The 22,500-nt window shown below is 55.9% G+C and overlaps 1 protein-coding gene and 1 pseudogene across 2 annotated transcripts in view; one reads left to right on the top strand and one right to left on the bottom strand.

The window, feature by feature from the left end:
- Positions 1-22,500, bottom strand: part of LOC144603211 (major histocompatibility complex class I-related protein 1-like) — a 1,020,820-nt pseudogene that overhangs the window by 886,585 nt on the left and 111,735 nt on the right. The gene's annotated exons all lie outside the window — the stretch shown is intronic.
- The window catches only part of LOC144602556 (antigen peptide transporter 2-like), a 46,881-nt gene continuing 33,786 nt past the window's right edge, over positions 9,406-22,500 (top strand). The window contains exons 1-3 of the mRNA XM_078415686.1: positions 9,406-9,442; positions 18,789-19,348; positions 19,459-19,600. Coding sequence (XP_078271812.1) covers positions 9,406-9,442; positions 18,789-19,348; positions 19,459-19,600 — 739 coding nt within the window. The remainder of the gene's footprint in view (positions 9,443-18,788; positions 19,349-19,458; positions 19,601-22,500) is intronic.

Here is a 22,500-nt window from a genome sequence, read left to right as displayed (position 1 = left end):
ATTAAGAACGGTCAGACAATAACACAGAACATTAATTACTATCACGAACGAGAATCCATCTGTCCATGGTGAAGAGTTCTAACGAATCTCTTCCTTCTCAATGGCTACTCACATTGATCCCTGAAAATGTTAATAACATAGATAGACACAAAATGTTGGAGTAACTCAGTGGGACAGTCAGCATCACTGGAGAGAAGGAATGGGTAACGCTTCGGGTCGAAACCCTTCTTCAGACTGAGTCTGGGGAGAGTGAGGCTAAAGATATGGTCTGAAAACGACAGATCAAAGCAGACAATGTTGAAGCAAATGTAGAATTGTTCCTGAGGGGAAAGTGACAATGAGGCATACAGACAGTAAAATTAATCAGGACAGTGAAACACATGGCTGGCTGTGGTAGCGAGCCTGGGTTAAAACATGGTTGTAGAGCAGGAGGGATCACAGAGGGGGAGCCGAGAGAGAAGGTGGGCTGAGTTACTCCAGCATTTTGTGTCTATCTTTGGTGTAAACCAGCATCAACATGATTACATGATAAGGGAATAAGGTTTAGTGCAAGGTAAAGACAGCAAAGTCCGATCAAGGATAGTCTGAGGGTCACCAATGAGGTAGATAGAGGATCAGCTCTGCTCTCTGCTTGTGGTAGGATGATTCAATCGCCTGATAACAGCTGGGAAGCAGTCCCTGAATCTGGAGGTGTGCGTTTTCACTTCTATCCCTTTTGCCTGATGGGAGAGGGGAGAAGAGGGAGTGGCCAGAGTGTAACTCATCCTTAATTATGCTGCTGGCCTTGCTGAGGCAGCGTGAGATTTAAATGGGGTCAATAGAAGGGAGGTTTGTGTGATGGTCTGGGCTGCGTCCACAATTCGCTAGGCGAAGGTTAGACAGGAGGTTCTGTGGCCAAGATCGTGACTATAGGATGTTTCCACTAGTGGGAGAATCTAGCCTCAAAATTAAAGGACTTTCCTTTTGGAAGGATATGAGGAGGAATTTCTTTAGTCAGAGGGTGGTGAATCTGTGGGATTCTTTGCCACAGAAGGCTGTGGAGACCAAGTCAATAGATTATTTTTAAGACAGAGATAGATTCTTGATTAGTACGGGTGTCAGGGGTTATGGGGAGAAGGCAGGAGAATGGGGTTAGGAGGGAGAGAAAGCTCATCCATGATGAAATGGCAGAGTAGATTTGATGGATAGGAGGGGATTGGAGGGTTATGGTCTGAGTGCAGGTAGATGAGACTAGGTCAGGGAGAATGGTCGGCGTGGACTGGTAGGGCCGGACAGGCCTGTTTCCATGCTGTAGTTGTTATATGTTATGTTATATGGGCCGAATGGCCTAATTCTGCTCCTATCATTTATGACCTTATAACTCTGGGATGGTGTGTTGTGTCCCATGTTCCAGGATGTCTTTGAAAGGATACAACATTCCCAGGAGGGAGGGTGAGCCAAAGGATGTTGTACTGTACACATTTGTACCAATGACATATGTACGGTGATAAAGGGGAAAGATCCTGCACATTCAGGCCGAAGGTTAAAGAGCAGGAGCTCCCATGACTCCCAGTGCCACATGAGGGTGGGAATAGGACGCCAAGACAGATGAATGTGTGGCTGAGGGGTTGGGGCAGGAGGCAGGGATTCACGTTCTTGGACTATTTAAGGAAATCAGCAGCCAGGAAGCATTTCCCTCCACAGGTGCTGCCTGACCTGCCGAGTTTCTACAACATTTTGTTTTTTGCTCGAGGCTCCAGCATCTGCAGTTGTGTCTTCAACGTTTGGGTCTTTTCTGGGGTGGAGGTCACCTGTGCAAGAGTGACAGGTTGCACTTGAACTGGAGACGGTCCAATATCCTTGCTGGGAGATTCCCTACAGCTACTCAGGAGCGTGCAGACTAGTCTGTCAGGAGTATGGGGCAGATAGAATATAGAACAATACAGCACAGGCACAGGCCCTTCGGCCCACAATGTCTGTGCCGAACTTGATGCCAACACCAACTCTTATCTGCCTGCAAATCCACGTGTTTATCCAAAAGCCTCTTAAACACTACAATCGTATCTGTCCTCCACTACTACCCCTGACAGCACACTTAAGGTACTCACCATCCTTTGTAAGAAAAACTTGCCACACAACCTATGCCCCCTGGTCTTTGAGATTTTCACGATGGGATGAAGGTTCTGACTGTCTACCCGCTCTCCATTTTATTTACTCTATCAGGTTTTTTCTCAACTTCCGGCGTTCGAGAGAAAGAAATCTAAGTTTGTCCAACCTCTCCTGATACCCAATACCCGGTGGCGTAGCAGTAGAGTTGCTGCCTTACAGCGCTAGAGACCAGGGTTCAATCCTGACTATGGGTGCTGTCTGTAGGGAGTTTGCACGTTCTCACTGTGACCTGCTTGGGTATTCCCCCGGATCTCCGGTTTCCTCCCACACTCCAAACATGTACAGGTTTCTTGGTTAATTGTAAAATGTCCCTGGCACATGTTGGAGAGAGATGCTGTCTTGCAGCGCTTGCAGCGCCGGAGGCCCGGGTTCCATCCCAACTACGGGTGCTGTCTGCACGGAGTTTGGACGTTCTCCCCTTGACCGCGTGGGTTTTCATTGGGATCTTCGGTTTCCTCCCACACTCCAAAGACGTACAGGTATGTAGGTTAATTGGTGTATGTATAAATTGTCCCAGGTAAGTATAGGACAGTATTAGTGCACAGGGATCACAGGTCGGCGCGGACTCGGTGGGCTGAAGTGCCTGTTTCCGCAAAGTATCTCGAAACTAAAGTAAACCCCTTAAACCAGGGATGATTCTGCTAAACCTCTTCTGCACCCTCCATTTCTTTCCTATAATGTGGCACCCAAAAGTGCACACAATTCCCCAAATGCTGCCTAAACAAAGTCGGATAGATGAGTAGTATTGTTGCAGATGGGAAGGATGAGTAAAATAAGCACATTCAGCAGAAGGTACAGACAGGACAGAGAGTGAGGAAGGTCAGATCAACAAAACTGCGTTTATTTTAATGCTAGAAACCTGATAGATGAAAGTGGATAGGGACATGGGACTGGGATATTATAGCTAATACAGAAACACAGGACAGATGGCCAGAACTGGCAGCATAATGTTCCAGAATATAAATGCTACAGGAGGGATAGAGATGGGAGTAAGAGAGGAGGGAGAGTTTCATTTTTGTGGAGGGAGAGTATTTAGAGAGGAAATTATTGGAGGGACTCGGCAGGTCAGCCAGCAGCTATGGATCAGCAATGTTTCTGGTTGGGACCTTTTTTCAGACTGGAGAATGATATGAAGGGTCTTACCTTTGACTATTTTGCTCTTACATTAAACCTCCCGAAGTGAAATCCCTTACACTTGCTCAATTAAACTCCTTCTGCTATTTCTCCACCCTTTTCTGTAGCTGATCTACATTCCGCTGTGTGCGTTCTCCTTAACTGGTCCATTCCCCTCATTGCCCCCACTAGCTGCTTTCCCTCAGTTTATCTCTCAGTGGGGTGCCGCAAGGCTCGGTGCTGGGACTCCAGTTACTTACAATATATATTAATGATGTAGACGAGATTAAATGTAATTTCTCCAAGTTTGCAGATGACCCAAAGCTGGGTGGCAGTGTGAGCTGCAAGGAGGATGCTATGAGGCTGCAGGGTGACTTAGATAGGTTGGGCGAATGGGCTGATGCATGGCAGATGCAGTATAATGTGCATAAATGTGAGGTTATCCACTTTGGTGGCAAGAATAGGAAGGCAGATTATTATCTGAATGGTGTAAGAAGGAACTGCAGATGCTGGTTTAAACTGAAGATAGACACAAAAAGCTGGAGTAAATCAGCGGGACAGGCAGCATCTCCAGAGAGAACGAGTGGGTGACGTTTCCTGTCGAGACCTTTCTTCAGACATCTGAATGGTGTCAGATTAGGAAAAGGGGATGTGCAATGAGGCCTGGGTGTGCTTGTACATCAGCCACTGAAAGTAAGCATGCAGGTACAGCAGGCAGTGAAGAAAGCTAATGGCAAGTTGGCCTTCATTGCGAGAGGTTGAGTTTAGGGGCAAGGAGGTCCTACTGCAGTTGTACAGGGCCCAAGTGGGACCGCACCTGGAGTATTGTGTGCAATTTTAGTCTCCTAATTTATTATTGCTATTGACGTTGTGCAGCGTAGGTTCACCAGGTTAAATATCCCGGGATGTCGGGACTGACATATGATGAAAGAATGGGTCGACTGGGCTTGTATTCACTAGAATTTAGAAGGATGAGAGGGGATCTTATAGAAACATTTAAAATTCTTAAAGGGTTGCACAGGCTAGATGCAGGAAAAATGTTCCCAATGTTGGCGAAGTCCAGAACCAGGGGTCACAGTTTAAAAATAAGGGGTAGAATAAACGTCTTCACCCAGCGAGTTGTGAATCTGTGGAATTTCCTGCCACTGAAGGCAGTGGAGGCCAATTCACTGGATGTTTTCAAAAGAGCTAGATTTAGTTCTTAGGGCTAAAGGAATCAAGGGATATGGGGTACTGATTTTAGAAGATCAGCCATGATCATGTTGAATTGCGGTGCTGGGTGAAAGGGCCCAATGGCCTCCTGCTGCACCTATTTTTCAATGTTTCTGTTTCAGGAATTTTCCCGTCTGTTGACTTACACTGCCTGGAAATCACGTGATCACACCCACTTAACTTTCACTTGCACTCTGTTGCCTGATTGGGAGTTAGAGTCAGGTTGTGTTGCTGGGGCTTTCCAAGGCAGAAGGCAGGCTGGAAACCCCCTTGGAGGTATGGGGAAAGGGTGGGGCAAGCTGGAGATGCAGCTGCAAGAGGAGGAGTGTGACTAGCTACAATTACAATGTTCAATTATAATAACTTTATTTATATAGCACTTTTCATGCAATTAAGTGCTTTCCACAAAAACAAACACATGTCGAAACAAAAATACATTTAAAACAGTAAATACATAGGCTGTTAATAGCATACAAAGCACAGATTTATATAAACATATAAAATGTAAAATGTAAAATTGAGAGTGTAAAAAGACAAACGTAGTAAAATAAATTAAAAGTTTAAAAGCTTTTTAGGAAGGAACTGTGGATGCTGTTTTACACCAAAGATAGACACAAAATGTTGGAGTAACTCAGCGGGATCGGCAGCATCTCTGGATAGAAGGAATGGTTGACATTTTGGTTTGAGATCCTTCTTCAGACAGAGCCAGGGGAGAGGGAGACACAGAGACTGGAAGGGAAAGGTGTGAAAACGAGATATCAAAGGGGACAAGGCACAAGGAATGTGGAACAGATCATTGTTAGCTCAGGGAAGCACATAACGAGGCACATAAAGATAAAATGTATTTTATTGGTGGACGCCACCACTGGCCATATCTTCCCATCCCCTCCCCTCTCTGCGTTCCGCAGAGACCGTTCCCTCCGTGACTCCCTGGTCCACTCGTCCCTTCCTACCCAAACCACCCCATCCCCGGGCACTTTCCCCTGCAACCGCACGAGATGCAACACCTGCCCCTTTACCTCCCCCCTCAACTCCATCCAAGGACCCAAACAGTCTTTCCAGGTGAGACAAAGGTTCACCTGCACCTCCTTCAACCTCATCTATTGCATCCGCTGCTCTAGATGTCAACTTATTTACATCGGCGAAACCAAGCGCAGGCTCGGCGATCGCTTCACTCAACACCTGCGCTCGGCCCACGTTGGCCAAACTGATCTCCCGGTGGCCGAGCACTTCAACTCCCCCTCCCATTCCCAGTCTGACCTTTCTGTCATGGGCCTCCTCCAGTGCCATAGTGAGGCCCACCGGAAATTGGAGGAACAGCACCTCAAATTTCGCCTGGGCAGTTTGCAGCCCAGCGGTATGAACATCGACTTCTCCAACTTTAGATAGTTCCTCTGTCCCTCTCTTCCCCTCCTCCTTCCCAGATCTCCCTCTATCTTCCTGTCTCCACCTATATCCTTCCTTTGTCCTGCCCCCCTGACATCAGTCTGAAGAAGGGTCTCGACCCGAAACATCACCCATTCCTTTTCTCCAGAGATGCAGCCTGACCTGCTGAGTTACTCCAGCATTTTGTGAATAAATACCTTCGATTTGTACCAGCATCTGCAGTTATTTTCTTATAAAGATAAAATTTAATCAGAAGGACAGTCAGACTGGTCGGAAAACTGGGATGGTGGAGGGATGGAGAGGGAAAGCAAGGGTTATGAAGTTAGAGAAGTCAATATTCATACCGCTGGGTTGTAAGCTGCACAAGCGGAATATGAAAAGTATTTAGACTCGTTTCGGGTTAGGGTGGGTTTAGAGTTATATATCAGTCAAAAACTGCAAAAAAGACTGGCTGTGGAAGGGGCTGTGGTTGGCACGGACGGATTGGACTGAAGGGCCCGTGCTGAGGAATGGGCTGTGGTTGGCACAGACGGGTTGGAATGAAGGGCCTGTGCTGAGGAATGGGCTGTGGTTGGCACGGACCGGTTGGGCTGAAGGGCCCGTGCTGAGGAAGGGGCTGTGGTTGGCACGGACGGGTTTGGCTGAAGGGCCCGTGCTGAGGAAGGGGATGTGTTTGGCACAGACGGGTTGGAATGAAGGGCCCGTAACTGTGCTGTCAAACTCGAACTTGATTTATCTGCGATCATTCTCATTTCCTACTTTAACCTTCATATTTAATTAGGCCACTGCTGCCTTTCCCTTGTCCATGAAATGCACAAAATGTCTGCACATTACTGACGGAACAAGCAGAGAGGTTTATTCCAAAAGTACACTTTATTCAGAATAAAAAATACATACGAAACAACTCTTCAATACGCTCATTCTTAGTAGTGTTTGCACCTATCTTTAAATAAAACCCTTGCCTCTCAAGTCTGAAGAAGGGTCTGGACCTGAAATGTCTCCAGAGATGCTGTCTGACCCACTGAGTTACTCCAGCTTTTTGTGTCTATCTTTAATACCCCTCTCTACCTCCAGCACTGCAAGCTATCAATGTGACTCAGTCATCAGCTGCCATCTATCTCTAGGCAGTGAGGGTGCAGCAGAAGCAGTTGTGTGGGCTGAGCCAAGCAAGGGAACCTGTGCAGCTACAATCTGCCCAGTAACACACGACAAGCTGCCAGGTGCTTGTTTAGTTTAGTTTAATTTAGAGATTCAGTGTGTAACAGGCCCTTCGGCCCACCGAAGCCATGCTAACCAGCAAACCCCGCACATTAACGTTCCCCTACCAACACTGGGGACAATTTAAATTGATACCAAGCCAATTAACCTGCAAACCTGTATGTCTTTGGATTATGGGAGGGAACCGAAGATCTTCTGGACAACCCATGCAGGTCATGGCGAGAACGTACAAACTCCGCACAGACAGCATCCATGGTCAGGATTGAACCCGGGCCTCTGGTGCTGTAAGACAACTCGACCGCTGCACCGGTCATTTCCAGTAGGGAGGGGCACAGGGAAAAATCAGGGGTCCCCGGGCATTGGAAGTCAGGAAAGGCCGGGGACAGTAAGGGACTCAGCGAGGGAGGGCAATCGGGGTGAGGAGGGGAAGGCTCTTGGATTTAAATGGGGGAAGAGAGCTGGATGGGGATTGTATGCAACACCTGAGGCTCACTTACACTGGGTGGGGGGAGCTGGCAGTGACCACACTAACCACACACAGCACCTGGCACAAAGCTGAGAGACCCAGATGTAGGGGATCCGGGGAGACAGTGGTGAGGGGGAGAGAGACGGGGGTGGGGGAGAGAGACGGGGGTGGGGGAGAGAGACGGGGTGGGGGAGAGAGACGGGGGGGAAAGAGACGGGGGGGGAGAGAGACGGGGGTGGGGGGAGAGAGACGGGGGAGAGAGACAGGGGGGAGAGAGACGGGGGGTGTGGGGGGAGAGAGACGGGGGGGGTGGGGGGAGAGAGACGGGGGGTGGGGGGAGAGAGACGGGGTGGGGGGAGAGAGATGGGGGTGGGGGAGAGAGACGGGGAGGTGGGAGAGAGATGGGGGGAGAGAGACGGGGGTTGGGGGGAGAGAGATGGGGGGGTGGGGGGAGAGAGACGGGGGGGTGGGGGGAGAGAGACTGAAAATGTTAATAACATAGATAGACACAAAATGCTGGAGTAACTCAGTGGGACAGTCAGCATCACTGGAGAGAAGAAATGGGTAGCGCTTTGGGTCGAAACCCTTCTTCAGACTGAGTCTGGGGAGAGTGAGGCTAAAGATATGGAAGGGTAAGGTCTGAAAACGACAGATCAAAGCAGACAATATTGAAGCAAATGTAGAATTGTTCCTGAGGGGAAAGTGACAATGAGGCATACAGACAGTAAAATTAATCAGGACAGTGAAACACATGGCTGGCTGTGGTAGCGAGCCTGGGTTAAAACATGGTTGTAGAGCAGGAGGGATCACAGAGGGGGAGCCGAGAGAGAAGGTGGGCTGAGTTACTCCAGCATTTTGTGGCTATCTTTGGTGTAAACCAGCATCAACATGATTACATGATAAGGGAATAAGGTTTAGTGCAAGGTAAAGACAGCAAAGTCCGATCAAGGATAGTCTGAGGGTCACCAATGAGGTAGATAGAGGTTCAGCTCTGCTCTCTGCTTGTGGTAGGATGATTCAATCGCCTGATAACAGCTGGGAAGCAGTCCCTGAATCTGGAGGTGTGCGTTTTCACTTCTATCCCTTTTGCCTGATGGGAGAGGGGAGAAGAGGGAGTGGCCAGAGTGTAACTCATCCTTAATTATGCTGCTGGCCTTGCTGAGGCAGCGTGAGATTTAAATGGGGTCAAACCATCAGAGACTCCTCCTCACTCACCACATTCAAAACATCACTGAAGTCTCACCTGTTCAGCACTGCCTTCAACCACTGAAGGTCACCTCACCTTCTGTCTCCTTTTTCTGTACGTTTACTTATTTATCTATTTATTCAATTCTCTATGTTCTAGAAATCCCTGTAAAGCGCCTTTGAGTGTTTGAAAAGCGCTATATAAATGTAATGCATTATTATTATTATTATTAATAGAAGGGAGGTTTGTGTGATGGTCTGGGCTGCGTCCACAATTCGCTAGGCGGTGGTTAGACAGGAGGTTCTGTGACCAAGATCGCGACTATAGGATGTTTCCACTAGTGGGAGAGTCTAGCCTCAAAATTAAAGGACTTTCCTTTTGGAAGGATATGAGGAGGAATTTCTTTAGTCAGAGGGTGGTGAATCTGTGGGATTCTTTGCCACAGAAGGCTGTGGAGACCAAGTCAATAGATTATTTTTAAGACAGAGATAGATTCTTGATTAGTACGGGTGTCAGGGGTTATGGGGAGAAGGCAGGAGAATGGGGTTAGGAGGGAGAGAAAGCTCATCCATGATGAAATGGCAGAATAGATTTGATGGGCCGAATGGCCTAATTCTGCTCCTATCATTTATGACCTTATAACTCTGGGATGGTGTGTTGTGTCCCAGGTTCCAGGATGTCTTTGAAAGGATACAACATTCCCAGGAGGGAGGGTGAGCCAAAGGATGTTGTACTGTACACACTTGTACCAATGACATATGTACGGTGATAAAGGGGAAAGATCCTGCACATTCAGGCCGAAGGTTAAAGAGCAGGAGCTCCCATGACTCCCAGTGCCACATGAGGGTGGGAATAGGACGCCAAGACAGATGAATGTGTGGCTGAGGGGTTGGGGCAGGAGGCAGGGATTCACGTTCTTGGACTATTTAAGGAAATCAGCAGCCAGGAAGCATTTCCCTCCACAGGTGCTGCCTGACCTGCCGAGTTTCTACAACATTTTGTTTTTTGCTCGAGGCTCCAGCATCTGCAGTTGTGTCTTCAACGTTTGGGTCTTTTCTGGGGTGGAGGTCACCTGTGCAAGAGTGACAGGTTGCACTTGAACTGGAGACGGACCAATATCCTTGCTGGGAGATTCCCTACAGCTACTCAGGAGCGTGCAGACTAGTCTGTCAGGGGTATGGGGCAGATAGAACATAGAACAATACAGCACAGGCACAGGCCCTTCGGCCCACAATGTCTGTGCCGAACTTGATGCCAACACCAACTCTTATCTGCCTGCAAATCCACGTGTTTATCCAAAAGCCTCCTAAACACTACAATCGTATCTGTCCTCCACTACCACCCCTGACAGCACACTTAAGGTACTCACCATCCTTTGTAAGAAAAACTTGCCACACAACCTATACCCCCTGTTCTTTGAGATTTTCACGATGGGATGAAGGTTCTGACTGTCTACCCGCTCTCCATTTTATATACTATCAGGTTTTTTCTCAACCTCCGGCGTTCGAGAGAAAGAAATCTAAGTTTGTCCAACCTCTCCTGATACCCAATACCCGGTGGCGTAGCAGTAGAGTTGCTGCCTTACAGCGCTAGAGACCCGGGTTCAATCCTGACTATGGGTGCTGTCTGTAGGGAGTTTGCACGTTCTCACTGTGACCTGTTTGGGTATTCCCCCGGATCTCCGGTTTCCTCCCACACTCCAAACATGTACAGGTTTCTTGGTTAATTGTAAAATGTCCCTGGCACATGTTGGAGAGAGATGCTGTCTTGCAGCGCTTGCAGCGCCGGAGGCCCGGGTTCCATCCCAACTACGGGTGCTGTCTGCACGGAGTTTGGACGTTCTCCCCATGACCGCGTGGGTTTTCATTGGGATCTTCGGTTTCCTCCCACACTCCAAAGATGTACAGGTATGTAGGTTAATTGGTGTATGTATAAATTGTCCCAGGTAAGTATAGGATAGTATTAGTGCACAGGGATCACAGGTCGGCGCGGACTCGGTGGGCTGAAGTGCCTGTTTCCGCAAAGTATCTCGAAACTAAACTAAACCCCTTAAACCAGGGATGATTCTGCGAAACCTCTTCTGCACCCTCTCCTAACCCTCCATTTTTTCCTATAATGTGGCACCCAAAAGTGCACACAATTCCCCAAATGCTGCCTAAACAAAGTCGGATAGATGGGTAGTATTGTTGCAGATGGGAAGGATGAGTAAAATAAGCACATTCAGCAGAAGGTACAGACAGGACAGAGAGTGAGGAAGGTCAGATCAACAAAACTGTGTTTATTTTAATGCTAGAAACCTGACAGATGAAAGTGGATAGGGACATGGGACTGGGATATAATAGCTAATACAGAAACACAGGACAGATGGCCAGAACTGGCAGCATAATGTTCCAGAATATAAATGCTACAGGAGGGATAGAGATGGGAGTAAGAGAGGAGGGAGAGTTTCATTTTTGTGGAGGGAGAGTTTTTAGAGAGGAAATTATTGGAGGGACTCGGCAGGTCAGCCAGCAGCTATGGATCAGCAATGTTTCTGGTTGGGACCTTTTTTCAGACTGGAGAATGATATGAAGGGTCTTGCCTTTGACTGTATATTTTGCTCTTACATTAAACCTCCCGAAGTGAAATCCCTTACACTTGCTCAGATTAAACTCCTTCTGCTATTTCTCCACCCTTTTCTGTAGCTGATCTAGGAGGTCCTACTGCAGTTGTACAGGGCCCAAGTGCACCTGGAGTATTGTGTCCAATTTTAGTCTCCTAATTTATTATTGCTATTGAGGTTGTGCAGCGTAGGTTCACCAGGTTAAATATCCCGGGATGTCGGGACTGACATATGATGAAAGGAGGAGCCAGCGCTGCCGTCGCAGCTGCGGCTTGCCTGCAGTCCGTCTGTCTTTTGTGTTTTTTGTTGTTTTTGTCTGAATTGTAGTTTTAATATGAAGTAGTGTTGTATGTTATGTTTGGGGGGGGGGGGGTGGGAGGGAACGGGAACTGTAAAATTCTCTCTCCAGAACGGAGACGCGACCTTGTTCTGTGTCGTGTCTCCGTTCCTGCTGCGGCCTACCACCGGCCATTCACCTGGGACCACCTGGGGCTCTGGTTCGTAGAGCCCGTGGCCTGGACTCACCACCTGCGGCGCTGGCCGCCTGCGGATGCTGCGGGAGCGGCTGCGACTCGTCTCCGGAGGCTCCGGCGCGGGCCGCCTGGATGTCGGAAGCTCGCAGGCCCCTGGATGGGGGCCGACATCGGGAGCTCCGGCAGCGGCAGAGGCAACGTGTTCGCCCGCCCCGAATCGCGGAGCTTGGGTCGGCCCGCCACGGACCTTTCACCGCCCAGCGGGGGCTGGAATAGGCCGTGGACCTTTCACCGTCCAGCGGGGGCTACAATATCGGGAGCCCCGACCGCCCCGACGTGGCAACTCCAACAGCCTGACCGCGGGACAAGACGGCAGGGAAGAGAAAAAGATATTGTGGCCTTCCATCACAGTGAGAAGGGACTGGAGGAGACTCACTGTGATGGATGTTTCTTTTTGTTTGGTGTTAGTTGTGATTGTATGTGTTATTGCATTTTTATTGATTAATCTTATTGGTCTTATTGTTCAACTGCGGGTAATGTTTCATTTTACTACACATTTATGTGTATGTAACAAATAAACGACTATTGACTATTGACTATTGAGAATGGGTCGACTGGGCTTGTATTCACTAGAATTTAGAAGGATGAGAGGGGATCTTATAGAAACATTTAAAATTCTTAAAGGATTGCACAGGCTAGATGCAGGAAAAATGTTCCCAATGTTGGCGAAGTCCAGAACCAGGGGTCACAGTTTAAGAATAAGAGGTAGAATAAACGTCTTCACCCAGCGAGTTGTGAATCTGTGGAATTTCCTGCCACTGAAGGCAGTGGAGGCCAATTCACTGGATGTTTTCTAAAGAGCTCGATTTAGTTCTTAGGGCTAAAGGAATCAAGGGATATGGGGTACTGATTTTAGATGATCAGCCATGATCATATTGAATTGCGGTGCTGGGTGAAAGGGCCCAATGGCCTCCTGCTGCACCTATTTTTCAATGTTTCTGTTTCAGGAATTTTCCCGTCTGTTGACTCACACTGCCTGGAAATCACGTGATCACACCCACTTAACTTTCACTTGCACTCTGTTGCCTGATTGGGAGTTAGAGTCAGGTTGTGTTGCAGGGGCTTTCCAAGGCAGAAGGCAGGCTGGAAACCCCCTTGGAGGTATGGGGAAAGGGTGGGGCAAGCTGGAGATGCAGCTGCAAGAGGAGGAGTGTGACTAGCTACAATTACAATGTTCAATAATAATAACTTTATTTATATAGCACTTTTCATGCAATTAAATGCTTTCCACAAAAACAAACACATGTCGAAACAAAAATACATTTAAAACAGTAAATACATAGGCTGTTAATAGCATACAAAGCACAGATTTATATAAACATATAAAATGTAAAATTGAGAGTGTAAAAAGACAAACGTAGTTTTAAACTTTTAAAAGTTTAAAAGCTTTTTAGGAAGGAACTGTGGATGCTGTTTTACACCAAAGATAGACACAAAATGTTGGAGTAACTCAGCGGGATCGGCAGCATCTCTGGATAGAAGGAATGGTTGACATTTTGGTTTGAGATCCTTCTTCAGACAGAGCCAGGGGAGAGGGAGACACAGAGACTGGAAGGGAAAGGTGTGAAAACGAGATATCAAAGGGGACAAGGCACAAGGAATGTGGAACAGATCATTGTTAGCTCAGGGAAGCACATAACGAGGCACATAAAGATAAAATGTATTTTATTGGTGGACGCCACCACTGGCCATATCTTCCCATCCCCTCCCCTCTCTGCGTTCCGCAGAGACCGTTCCCTCCGTGACTCCCTGGTCCACTCGTCCCTTCCTACCCAAACCACCCCATCCCCGGGCACTTTCCCTTGCAACCGCACGAGATGCAACACCTGCCCCTTTACCTCCCCCCTCAACTCCATCCAAGGACCCAAACAGTCTTTCCAGGTGAGACAAAGGTTCACCTGCACCTCCTCCAACCTCACCTATTGCATCCCGCTGCTCTAGATGTCAACTTATTTACATCGGCGAAACCAAGTGCAGGCTCGGCGATCGCTTCACTCAACACCTGCGCTCGGCCCGCGTTGGCCAAACTGATCTCCCGGTGGCCGAGCACTTCAACTCCCCCTCCCATTCCCAGTCTGACCTTTCTGTCATGGGCCTCCTCCAGTGCCATAGTGAGGCCCACCGGAAATTGGAGGAACAGCATCTCATATTCCGCCTGGGCAGTTTGCAGCCCAGTGGTATGAACATCGACTTCTCCAACTTTAGATAGTTCCTCTGTCCCTCTCTTCCCCTCCTCCTTCCCAGATCTCCCTCTATCTTCCTGTCTCCACCGATATCCTTCCTTTGTCCCGCCCCCCTGAGATCAGTCTGAAGAAGGGTCTCGACCCGAAACGTCACCCATTCCTTCTCTCCTGAGGTGCTGCCTGACCTGCTGAGTTACTCCAGCATTTTGTGAATAAATACCTTCGATTTGTACCAGCATCTGCAGTTATTTTCTTATAAAGATAAAATTTAATCAGGACAGTCAGACTGGTCGGAAAACTGGGATGGTGGAGGGATGGAGAGGGAAAGCAAGGGTTATGAAGTTAGAGAAGTCAATATTCATACCGCTGGGTTGTAAGCTGCACAAGCGGAATATGAAAAGTATTTAGACTGGTTTCGGGTTAGGGTGGGTTTAGAGTTATATATCAGTCAAAGACTGCAAACAAGACTGTCTGAGGAAGGGGCTGTGGTTGGCACGGACGGGTTTGGCTGAAGGGCCCGTGCTGAGGAAGGGGCTGTGTTTGGCAGACGGGTTGGAATGAAGGGCCCGTAACTGTGCTGTCAAACTCGAACTTGATTTATCTGCGATCATTCTCATTTCCTGCTTTAACCGTCATATTTAATTAGGCCAAAGCTGCCTTTCCCTTGTCCATGAAATGCACAAAATGTCTGCACATTACTGACGGAACAAGCAGAAAGGTTTATTCCAAAAGTACACTTTATTCAGAATTTAAAAATACATAGGAAACAACTGTGCACAAACTCTTCAATACGCTCATTCTTAGTAGTGTTTGCACCTATCTTTAAATAAAACCCTTGCCTCTCAAGTCTGAAGAAGGGTCTGGACCTGAAATGTCTCCAGAGATGCTGTCTGACCCACTGAGTTACTCCAGCTTTTTGTGTCTATCTTTAATACCCCTCTCTACCTCCAGCACTGCAAGCTATCAATGTGACTCAGTCATCAGCTGCCATCTATCTCTAGGCAGTGAGGGTGCAGCAGAAGCAGTTGTGTGGGCTGAGCCAAGCAAGGGAACCTGTGCAGCTACAATCTGCCCAGTAACACATGACAAGCTGCCAGGTGCTTGTTTAGTTTAATTTAATTTAGAGATTCAGTGGGTAACAGGCCCTTCGGCCCACCGAAGCCATGCTAACCAGCAAACCCCGCACTTTAACGCTCCCCTACCAACACTGGGGACAATTTAAATTGATACCAAGCCAATTAACCTGCAAACCTGTATGTCTTTGGATTATGGGAGGGAACCGAAGATCTTGGAGACAACCCATGCAGGTCATGGCGAGAACGTACAAACTCCGCACAGACAGTTCCATGGTCAGGATTGAACCCGGGCCTCTGGCGCTATAAGACAACTCGACCGCTGCACCGGTCATTTCCAGTAGGGAGGGGCAGAGGGAAAAAGTGGTAAAACACCTACAATCAGGGGTCCCCGGGCATTGGAAGTCAGGAAAGGCCGGGGACAGTAAGGGAATCAGCGAGGAAGGGCAATCGAGGTGAGGAGGGGAAGGCTCTTTGAGTTAAATGGGGGAAAAGAGCTGGATGGGGATTGTATGCAACACCTGAGGCTCACTTACACTGGGGGGGGGGGGGGGGGGGGCCGTGTGTGAGTGGGGCCGTGTGTGTGGGGGGGGGCCGTGTGGTGTGTGTGTGGGGGGGGCGTGTGTGTGGGGGCGTGTGTGTGTGTGGGGGGGGGTATGTGTGTGTGTGGGGGGCGTGTGAGGAGGGTGGGGCCGTGTGTGGAGGGGGGGGAGGCCGTGTGTGTGTGGGGGGGGGCCGGTGTGTGTGGGGGGGGGGCCGTGTGTGTGGGGGAGGCCGTGTGTGTGTGGGGGGGGGGGGGGGCCGTGTGTGTGTGTGTGGGGGGGGCTGTGTGTGTGTGTGGGGGGGGGCCGTGTGTGTGTGTGGGGGGGCTGTGTGTGTGTGTGGGGGGGGCGTGTGTGCGTGTGGGGGTGGGGGGGGCCGTGTGTGTGTGTGTGGGGGGGGGGGGCCGTGTGTGTGTGGGGGCCATGTGTGTGTGTGGGGGGGGGGGGCCGTGTGTGTGTGTGTGGGGGGGGGGGGCCGTGTGTGTGTGGGGGTGTGTGTGTGTGTGGGGGGGGGCCGTGTGTGTGTGTGTGGGGGGGGCCGTGTGTGTGTGTGTGGGAGGGGGGCCGTGTGTGTGTGTGTGGGGGGGGGGGCCGTGTGTGTGTGTGTGTGGGGGGGCCGTGTGTGTGTGTGTGTGGGGGGCCGTGTGTGTGTGTGTGTGTGGGGGGGGCCGTGTGTGTGTGTGGGGGGGTGGGGGCATGTGTGTGTGTGGGGGGGGGGCCGTGTGTGTGTGTGTGTGAGTGGGGGGGGCGTGTGTGTGTGTGGTGTGGGGGGGGGCCGTGTGTGTGTGTGGGGGGGGGCCGTGTGTGTGGGGGGGGGGCCGTGTGTGTGTGTGGGGGGGTGGGGCCGTGTGTGTGTGTGGGTGCGTGTGTGTGTGTGGGGGGGACCGTGTGTGTGGTGTGGGGGTGGGGGCGTGTGTGTGTGTGGGGGTGGGGGCGTGTGTGTGTGTGGGGGGAGGCCGTGTGTGTGTGTGGGGGTGGGGCCGTGTGTGGGGGGGGGCTGTGTGTGTGTGGGGGGGGGCTGTGTGTGTGTGGGGGGGGTGGGGCCATGTGTGGGGGGGGGCCGGTGTGGGGGGGGGGGCCGTGTGTGGGGGGGGCCGTGTGTGGGGGGGGGGGCTGTGTGTGTGTGTGGGGGGGTGTGTGTGGGGGGGGGGTGTGTGTGGGGGGGGGGGGCTGTGTGGGGGGGGGGGCCGTGTGTGGGGGGGGCCGTGTGTGGGGGGGGCCGTGTGTGGGGGGGGCTGTGTGTGTGGGGGGGGTGTGTGTGGGGGGGAGTGTGTGTGTGGGGGGGGGCCGTGTGTGGGGGGGGGGGGCCGTGTGTGGGGGGGGGGGGGTCGGGGCTGTGTGTGTGGGGGGGGCCGTGTGTGGGGGAGGGGGGTCGGGGCTGTGTGTGTGGGGGGGGGCGTGTGTGTGTGGGGGGGGCTGTGTGTGTGGGGGGGCTGTGTGTGTGGGGGGGGCTGTGTGTGTGTGGGGGGGGGTTGTGTGTGTGGGGGATGTGTGTGTGGGGGGGTGTGTGTGTGTGTGGGGGGGGGCTGTGTGTGTGGGGGGGGGGTGTGGGTGTGGGGGGGGGGGGCTGTGTGTGTGGGGGGGGGTGTGTGTGTGGGGGGGGCTGTGTGTGTGGGGGGGGTGGTGTGTGTGTGGGGGGGGGGGTGTGTGGGGGGGGTGTGTGTGGGGGGGGGTGGGTGTGTGGGGGGGGGTGGGTGTGTGTGGGGGGGGGTGTGTGTGGGGGGGGGTGTGTGTGGGGGGGGGGGGTGTGGGTGTGTGGGGGGGTGGGTGTGTGTGGGGGGTGGGTGTGGGGGGGGGGTGGGTGGTGTGGGGGGGGGGGGTGTGTGGGGGAGGGGGTGTGGGTGTGTGGGGGGGTGGGTGTGTGTGGGGGGGTGGGTGTGTGGGGGGGGGGGTGTGTGGGGGGGGGGGGTGTGTGGGGGGGGGCTGTGTGTGTGGGGGGGGGGTGTGTGTGTGGGGGGGGCTGTGTGTGTGGGGGGGGGTGGTGTGTGTGGGGGGGGGTGTGTGGGGGGGGGGGGTGTGTGTGGGGGGGGGTGTGGGTGTGGGGGGGGGGGGTGGGTGTGTGTGGGGGGTGGGTGTGTGGGGGGGGGTGGTGTGTGGGGGGGGGTGTGTGGGGGGGGGCTGTGTGTGTGGGGGGGGGTGTGTGTGTGGGGGGGGCTGTGTGTGTGGGGGGGGGTGGGTGTGTGTGGGGGGGGGTGTGTGGGGGGGGGGGGGGTGTGTGTGGGGGGGTGTGTGTGGGGGGGGGGGGGGTGGGTGTGTGTGGGGGGTGGGTGTGTGGGGGGGGGTGGGTGTGTGGGGGGGGGTGTGTGGGGGGGGGGTGTGTGTGGGGGGGGGTGGTGGGTGTGTGGGGGGGGGGTGGGTGTGTGGGGGGGGGGGGGGTGTGTGGGGGGGGCTGTGTGTGTGGGGGGTGGGTGTGTGGGGGGGGGTGGGTGTGTGGGGGGGGTGTGTGTGTGGGGGTGGTGTGTGGGGGGGGGGTGGGTGTGTGGGGGGGGGTGTGTGGGGGGGGGGGTGGGTGTGGGGGGGGGGGGGGTGGGGTGTGGGGGGGGTGGGTGTGTGGGGGGGGGGTGTGGGGGGGGGGGTGTGTGTGGGGGGGGGGGGTGGGTGTGTGGGGGGGGGTGGGTGTGTGGGGGGGGGGGGGTGTGTGGGGGGGGGGGGGGGTGTGTGGGGGGGGGGTGTGTGGGGGGGGGTGGGTGTGTGGGGGGGGGGGGGGTGTGTGGGGGGGGGGGGTGGGTGGTGGGGGGGGTGGGTGTGTGGGGGGGGGGTGTGTGTGTGGGGGGGGGGGGTGGTGTGTGTGGGGGGGGGGGGGGGTGTGTGGGGGGGGGGGGGTGTGTGTGGGGGGGGGGGGGGTGTGTGGGGGGGGGTGGGTGTGTGGGGGGGGTGGGTGTGTGGGGGGGGGGGGGGTGTGGGGGGGGGGGGTGTGTGTGGGGGGGGGGTGGGTGTGGGGGGGGGGTGGGTGTGTGGGGGGGGGGGGGTGTGTGGGGGGGGGGGTGTGTGGGGGGGGGGGTGTGTGTGGGGGGGGGGTGTGTGTGGGGGGGGGGGGTCGGGGCTGTGGCTCCAGCCGCGGCGGCACCGAAAGTGAAAGCCCTGCCTGTGCCTGTGCCTGTGCCTGTCTGTGTGACAGGGAGTGAGGGCTCCACAGTCGCTGCCGCCATGGCCGCGGGTGGACCGTCCCCGGTGCCGGTGCCGGTGCCGTTCCCGTGCCGGTGGCCCTGGTCCCCGCCGCCGCCCACCTGGTCCTGGGCCCTGTGCTGTTACCGTTGTTGCCCCCCTGGCCGTGGGCCCCGGCCGGCCTCTCCCTCTCCCTCTCCCTGTCCGCCCTGTTACTCACCGCCCTGGCGCTGTCCCGGGGCCGGGCCCAGCTACTCCGTTACACGGTCTGCTCCTGCCTGCTGCCGCCGCTCTACACGGCCCTGCGCCCCGGCCTCAGCACCGGGCCCGGGCCTAGTCCCGGCCTCAGCCTCGGCCTCTCCTGGCAGCTCCTCCTGCTCGCACACGCAGCATCGGCCCTGGCGTCCACCGTCCTGGAGCGGCTGCCCCGGGCCGCGACATCACCCGACTCCCCGGCCTCACAACAGGCCCCGGCCCCGGGCCCGGGCCCACAACAACAGGCCCCGGGCTCGGGCCCACAACAACAGGCCCCGGGCCCGGGCCCACAACAACAGGCCCCGGGCTCGGGCCCACAACAACAGGCCCCGGGCCCGGGCCCCCCACAACAACAGGCCCCGGGCTCGGGCCCACAACAACAGGCCCCGGGCCCGGGCCACAACAACAGGCCCCGGGCTCGGGCCCACAACAACAGGCCCCGGGCTCGGGCCCACAACAACAGGCCCCGGGCCCGGCCTCCCCGCAGCCCTCCATCACCCGCCGTCTGGTCTCCCTGTCCCGGCCCGACCTGCTGCCGCTCGCCGGCGCCTTCACCTTCCTCGCACTGGCGGTGATCGGTGAGTGACAGGGGGGGGGGGGTAGGGGATGGAGGGGGAGGGACTGGGATGGAGGGGGGGGGGGGGTAGGGATGGAGGGGGGAGGGACTGGGATGGAGGGTGGGGGGGGTAGGGATGGAGGGGGAGGGACTGGGATGGAGGGGGAGGGACTGGGATGGAGGGGAGGGACTGGGATGGAGGGGGGGGGGGTAGGGATGGAGGGGGAGGGAGGTGACTGGGATGGAGGGGGAGGGTGGGGACTGGGATGGAGGGGGAGGGACTGGGATGGAGGGGAGGGCTGGGATGGGAGGGGGAGGGACTGGGATGGAGGGGGGAGGGACTGGGATGGAGGGGGAGGGACTGGGGATGGAGGGGGAGGGACTGGATGGAGGGGGAGGGACTGGGATGGAGGGGGGAGGGGACTGGGGGGGAGGGGGAGGACTGGGATGGAGGGGAGGGACTGGATGGAGGGGGAGGGACTGGGGTGGAGGGGGAGGGAGGGGACTGGATGGAGGGGCGGGACTGGGATGGAGGGGCAGGGGACTGGGATGGAGGGGGGAGGACTGGGATGGAGGGGAAGGACTGGGATGGGGGGGAGGGACTGGGGTGGAGGGGGAGGGACTGGGGGATGGAGGGGGAGGGACTGGGATGGAGGGGGAGGGACTGGGGTGGAGGGACTGGGTGGAGGGGGAGGGAGGGACTGGGATGGAGGGGGAGGGACTGGGATGGAGGGGGAGGGACTGGGGTGGAGGGGGAGGGACTGGGATGGAGGGGAGGGACTGGGATGGAGGGGGAGGGACTGGGGTGGAGGGGGAGGGATGGGGGGGGAGGGGGAGGGACTGGGATGGAGGGGGAGGGACTGTGATGGAGGGGGAGGGACTGGGGTGGAGGGGGAGGACTGGGATGGAGGGGGAGGGACTGGGATGGAGGGGGAGGGACTGGGGTGGAGGGGGAGGGACTGGGATGGAAGGGAAGGGACTGGGATGGAGGGGGAGGGACTGGGGTGGAGGGGGAGGGACTGGGATGGAGGGGGAGGGACTGGGATGGAGGGGGAGGACTGGGGTGGAGGGACTGCGATGGAGGGGGAGGGACTGGGATGGAGGGGGAGGGACTGGGATGGAGGGGGAGGGAGGGACTGGGATGGAGGGGGAGGGAGGGACTGGGGTGGAGGGGGTGGGAGGGACTGGGATGGAGGGGGAGGGGACTGGGGTGGAGGGGGAGGGACTGGGGTGGAGGGGGAGGGAGGGACTGGGATGGAGGGGGAGGGACTGGGGTGGAGGGGGAGGGACTGGGATGGAGGGGGAGGGACTGGGGTGGAGGGGGAGGGACTGGATGGAGGGGGAGGGACTGTGATGGAGGGGGAGGGACTGGGATGGAGGGGGAGGGACTGGGGTGGAGGGGGAGGGACTGGGATGGAGGGGGAGGGACTGGGATGGAGGGGGAGGGACTGGGATGGAGGGGGAGGGAGGGACTGGGATGGAGGGGGAGGGACTGGGGTGGAGGGGGTGGGACTGGGATGGAGGGGGAGGGAGGGACTGGGATGGAGGGGGAGGGAGGGACTGGGGATGGAGGGGGAGGGACTGGGATGGAGGGGGAGGGAGGGACTGGGATGGAGGGGGAGGGACTGGGATGGAGGGGGAGGGACTGGGATGGAGGGGGAGGGAGGGACTGGGATGGAGGGGGGAGGGACTGGGGTGGAGGGGGGAGGGACTGGGATGGAGGGGGAGGGACTGGGATGGAGGGGAGGGAGGGACTGGATGGAGGGGGAGGGACTGGATGGAGGGGAGGGACTGGGATGGAGGGGGAGGGACTGGGGTGGAGGGGAGGGAGGGACTGGATGAGGAGAGGAACGGTGGAGGGGAGGACTGGGATGGAGGGGGAGGGAGGGACTGGGATGGAGGGGGAAGGAGGGACTGGGATGGAGGGGAGGGACTGGGATGGAGGGGAGGGACTGGGTGGAGGGGGAGGGACTGGGATGGAGGGGGAGGGACTGGGATGGAGGGGAGGCGACTGGGGTGGAGGGGGAGGGACTGGGATGGAGGGGGAGGGACTGGGATGGAGGGGAGGGACTGGGGTGGAGGGGGAGGGGAGGGAGGGACTGGGGTGGAGGGGAGGGAGGGACTGGGATGGAGGGGGAGGGACTGGGGTGGAGGGGGAGGGAGGGACTGGATGGAGGGGGAGGGACTGGATGGAGGGGGACTGGGATGGAGGGGGAGGGAGGGACTGGGTGGAGGGGAGGAGGGACTGGGATGGAGGGGGAGGGACTGGGGTGGAGGGTGAGGGAGGACTTGGATGGAGGGGGAGGACTGGGATGGAGGGGGAGGGACTGGGATGGAGGTGGAGGGACTGGGATGGAGGGGGAGGGACTGGATGGAGGGGGAGGGACTGGGGTGGAGGGGGAGGGACTGGGGTGGAGGGGAGGGAGGGACTGGGATGGAGGGGGAGGGACTGGGGTGGAGGGGGAGGGACTGGGGTGGAGGGGGAGGGACTGGAATGGAGGGGGAGGGACTGGGATGGAGGGGGAGGGACTGGGATGGAGGGGGAGGGACTGGGATGGAGGGGGAGGGACTGGGATGGAGGGGGAGGGAGGGACTGGGATGGAGGGGGTCAGGGAGTGAGGGGAGGGTGAGGATGGTCAGGGAGTGAGGGGGAGGGTGCAGGGGGTCAGGGAGTGAGGGGAAGGTGCAGGGGGTCAGAGAGTGAGGGGGAGGGTGCAGGGGGTCAGGGAGGTGAGGGGAAGGGTGCAGGGGTCAGGGAGTGAGGGGTGTGAAGACTGGGAGTGAGGGGAGGGTGAAGTGGGGTCCGGGGTCAGGGAGTGAGGGGGAGGGTGCAGGGGTCAGGGAGTGAGGGGGAGGGTGCAGGGGGTCAGGGAGTGAGGGGGAGGGTGCAGGGGTCAGGGAGTGAGGGGGGAGGGTGCAGGG

This window comes from Rhinoraja longicauda, chromosome 19, assembly GCF_053455715.1.
Source record: "Rhinoraja longicauda isolate Sanriku21f chromosome 19, sRhiLon1.1, whole genome shotgun sequence".
Lineage (NCBI taxonomy): Eukaryota > Metazoa > Chordata > Chondrichthyes > Rajiformes > Arhynchobatidae > Rhinoraja > Rhinoraja longicauda.
This window is presented reverse-complemented; position numbering and strand designations above follow the sequence as displayed.